General features: G+C 42.5%; 1 protein-coding gene across 1 annotated transcript; it reads left to right on the forward strand.

The window, feature by feature from the left end:
• Window positions 1–613: 613 nt before the first annotated feature.
• LOC125435581 (ATP synthase membrane subunit K, mitochondrial-like) lies at window positions 614–3,306 on the forward strand. Its single transcript, XM_048501788.1, has 2 exons — window positions 614–864; window positions 2,927–3,306. The coding sequence occupies exon 2, from the start codon at window positions 3,030–3,032 to the stop codon at window positions 3,207–3,209; it is 180 nt and encodes a 59-aa protein (XP_048357745.1). The 5' UTR covers window positions 614–864; window positions 2,927–3,029; the 3' UTR covers window positions 3,210–3,306.
• The last annotated feature ends 558 nt before the right edge of the window (window positions 3,307–3,864 follow it).

A 3,864-nucleotide genomic window follows, 5' to 3' on the forward strand; every position in this document is an offset into this window, starting at 1 on the left:
TTGTTTCTGGCTCACTGGGAGACTGGCGCTGCCAATTCCGGCTTCAGGAAACCCCTCAAGATTTGCGGGGAAGAACACAGGAAAGGCAAAAATTAAGAATGATGTCCTCAGGGATATACCATTTTCTCCTGGTTAAAGAGATCAGCAATCCCTATCCAAACTTTCTCTCTTGGAGACCCGCCCTTGTGGAACAGCTGCCAGAGGAGATCAGAAAGACTTCCACACTTGCTTTGCAAGAAGTGTCAAACAGGGATGCTCAGACAGGTGATTTGTGGAAGGGACTTAGTTTGCAGTCTGAATGCCAGTGTGGTGTAGTAATCAAGAGCAGCAGACCCTAATCTAGAGAACCTGGTTTGATTTCCCACTCCTACACATGGGCTGTGGACTCTGATCTGGTGAACTGGTTTTGTTTCCGTGCGCCTCCACATGAAGCCTGCTAGGCGACCTGGGACTAGTCGCAGCTCTCTGTGAACTCCCACCTGCCTCACAAGGTGTCTGTTGTGGAGAGAGGATGGGGATTGTAAACCATTTTGAGTCTCTTTATGGTTGAGAAAGTTGGAGTATAAATCCAAACTCTCTTCCTTCTTTTTCAAGGGAATTTGAGGATATTCCAGTCTATGTCTGATCTTGCTTTGACTGCCTCGGAGTTTCCCCCAATTTGTGCTTTATTTATAATATGTTCTCTTGTGTGGATTTTTCATCTCAGCATTGCCTTCTAACCTGGTAACCCTAGGACTTTGTGGTGCTCACGGGGTATCTTCCCCTGTCTGCTTGCCTTGTTTTTTACACTCTGCAGGCTGCCTGGAATCTCACCAATAATGGCAGGCTACTAGCATCACTGCATGCTGGAAGAATTTTAAACAGGTAAAAAGGTTATCTCTGTCAGTTAAACCTGTTGTCTGAGTGCATGTAGTAGTTCAGACATGGTTTATCGTTCTGCCTGTAAACTGTAAAATGTAAGAAAGTTAATGTTTGTGTACATGCAGTTAAGTTTAACAGTTCATCTGAAGGAAAGGATGACTTATTGACTGATAAAACTAACTACTAATGCTTTCAAAACCAGCTGATCTTGATTGATGTGGCAACGTAATCTCAAAACTGAAACTTCCCTGCTTACTCTGTTTGGATCCTATGAAAAGTAGAAGATCCAGATTCAAATTAAGTTAATTTCTTCCCTTCAGAACCAAGGTCTTGAAGCACCTTTGAGACTAATTAGCTTTTATGTAGCCAAATCTTTTCTGAACTGGAACTCATTTCACTCACTGCTTTCTCTGGGACTGTCTTTTTCTCACCAGGAATCACCCTCTTTCCTTCTCATCATCTCCTCTAAGTGTTAAAGGGACAGAGACGCTCCCACTGGAGCATTTGATCTTCATCTGCTATCTCAAGGAAACCCCTAGTCTTCTCCTCTCTCTCTCTCTCTCTCTCTCTCTCATTCATACATACATACATACATACATACATACATACATACATACATACATACATACATACATACATACATACATACATACATACATACATACATACATACAAATTTCTGCTGGGCCCACTTTCAAAATGAATGTTTTTGGTTCAAAAGTATGTGAACTGAACTGGCTGGGGGCAACTGCAGTTCTTCTTTCCCCAGTGCCACCATATGGACAACAATCATTCACAAGCCCATGCTAAGAACATAAAAACGAGCCTGCTGGATCAGACCAGAGTCCATGTAGTCCAGCACTCTGCTACTCGCAGTGGCCCACCAGGTGCCTTTGGGAGCTCACATGCAGGAGGTGAAAGCAATGGCCTCCTGCTGCTGCTGCTCCCGAACACCTGGTCTGCTAAGGCATTTGCAATCTCAGATCAAGGAGGATCAAGATGGGTAGCCATAGATCGACTTCTCCTCCACAAATCTGTCCAAGCTCCTTTTAAAGCTATCCAGGTTAGTGGCCATCACCACCTCCTGTGGCAGCATATTCCAAACACTAATCACACGGTGCGTGAAGAAGTTCTAATTAGTTCTAATTCTTCCCCCCAGCATTTTCAATGAATGCCTCCTGGTTCTAGTATTGTGAGAAAGAGAGAGAAATTTCTCTCTGTCAACATTTTCTACCCCATGCATAATTTTATAGACTTCAATCATATCCCCCCCTCAGGCGTCTCCTCTCCAAACTAAAGAGTCCCAAACGCTGCAGCCTCTCCTCATAAGGAAGATTCTCCAATCCTTCAATCATCCTTGTTGTCCTTCTCAGCACTTTTTCTATCTCTTCGATATCCTTTTTGAGATGAGGCGGTCAGAACTGAACACAGGTCACACCATGGCTTTATATAAGGGCATGACAATACTTATATAAGTATTGTGAGAAATGCCTGATGTGAGTGAACAGCCATTGAAAAAAAAATCCCCAGCCTCATGGAGACTCTGAAGGCCTCCTGTTGATCTCGGATGCCTGAGTTACAATGACCTCAATTGTGACATCACTGTCTTTGTGACATCAATGTCTGTCGGCTGTGACCAGTTACTCAGTTGAGGTGTTGAAGGCAGTGGAGGAGCAGTGTGTAGCGTGTAGTGTAGGTTTTTTGGAGTTTGTTGTTAGTGTTTGCATTTTCCAACTATTTGTAAGTAGTTACAAGTGTTTTTGTTTGTAGGTGTTTGAATTTAAATATAGGCTTTTTCTTTTTTGTTTTGTTTAGATGTCAGATTTTACTGTTGATTTTCTCAGTTACTTGCTTGTTCTTTTTTATACTTAGATTTAGGATTTTTAGAAAGAAAGGATAGGTTTTGTTTGTAATATTTTAGATTAGCAGATTTTCTGTGTTGTTTTGCTTTGGGTTTTGCATAGTTCGATAGGGAGTAAGGGTAAGCAAATGTCAGCAAGGCAGTTCAAATGGTAAGAGTGAATTCTGCATGTTACTTTTCTCACTATTTTTTTCCTCCCCAAAGGTCTGGGCAATGCCATCTTTTGAGTGAAGGGCATTGAATGGTTGTTAGCTGAAGTGGAAACGGTTTGTGAGCTGCGAAAGTTTGGCGGAAGCGGCAAGCAGTGATGGCAGGACATGATTCTGGACATGATCCTCAATTCACAGGATTTCAAAAATACTTTAATTCTTACACCATAACAGGCCGAAGGAATTATGTACTAGCCACATATGCAACCATTGCACTGATCGTCATGTTCTTCAAAGGAAGATCTAAGAAACAAAAACCAGCTGTAACAGAGAAATAAAACTGGTTGTTCATGTGTTGATAGTGAACTTTCAATGTTGTACCAGTGCAGCCAGCAAAAACTGGTGTATAGTTCAAATAAATCATGAACAATGAAAGAAAAAAACCTATTTTGTTCCTCCTTATCACTTCACCCAGAAAAGGTTATTTGAAATATGTTTGGTGTCTGTTTTGATGCCCCAAGCAGAACAGCTGGCCCTTTCCTTTGAGGGATCCCGTTCCAAAATAAATCCCTGCCAAATGTTGAGTAAGGAAAGTAGTGTCTTGTTCTGTGTGATCCCTCAATCTCCCCAGAAGGAAACAGAGGCCCCAAACCTCATGTCCAAGCAACAGGCATGATTTCTACACTCAATAGATATCTGGAACATATCTGATGCACTATGTCACCTTTCTTTCCATGTTGTTCTTCTTTGCATGGCACTTGGTGGCTGGACATGTAGACAAAGTTTGTACTAGCTCCAAAGCGCAGTGAGATGTTCATGGGAACAGTCTGAGTTCTGATCTGGGAGAGATGTGGGGATGTTGGCTCCAGTCTCACTACAGACACACCTCAGGCAAACCAATTCTGGCAACTTTTCTTCAGCAATGTGGGGCAGCTGAGAAGATTAGCCTATCGTAAATAGGGGGTGGTGAGGAGAATTCTTCCTCCCCCTGAA

The sequence above is a fragment of the Sphaerodactylus townsendi genome, linkage group LG06 (genome assembly GCF_021028975.2).
Source record: "Sphaerodactylus townsendi isolate TG3544 linkage group LG06, MPM_Stown_v2.3, whole genome shotgun sequence".
NCBI classification, from domain to species: Eukaryota; Metazoa; Chordata; class Lepidosauria; order Squamata; family Sphaerodactylidae; genus Sphaerodactylus; species Sphaerodactylus townsendi.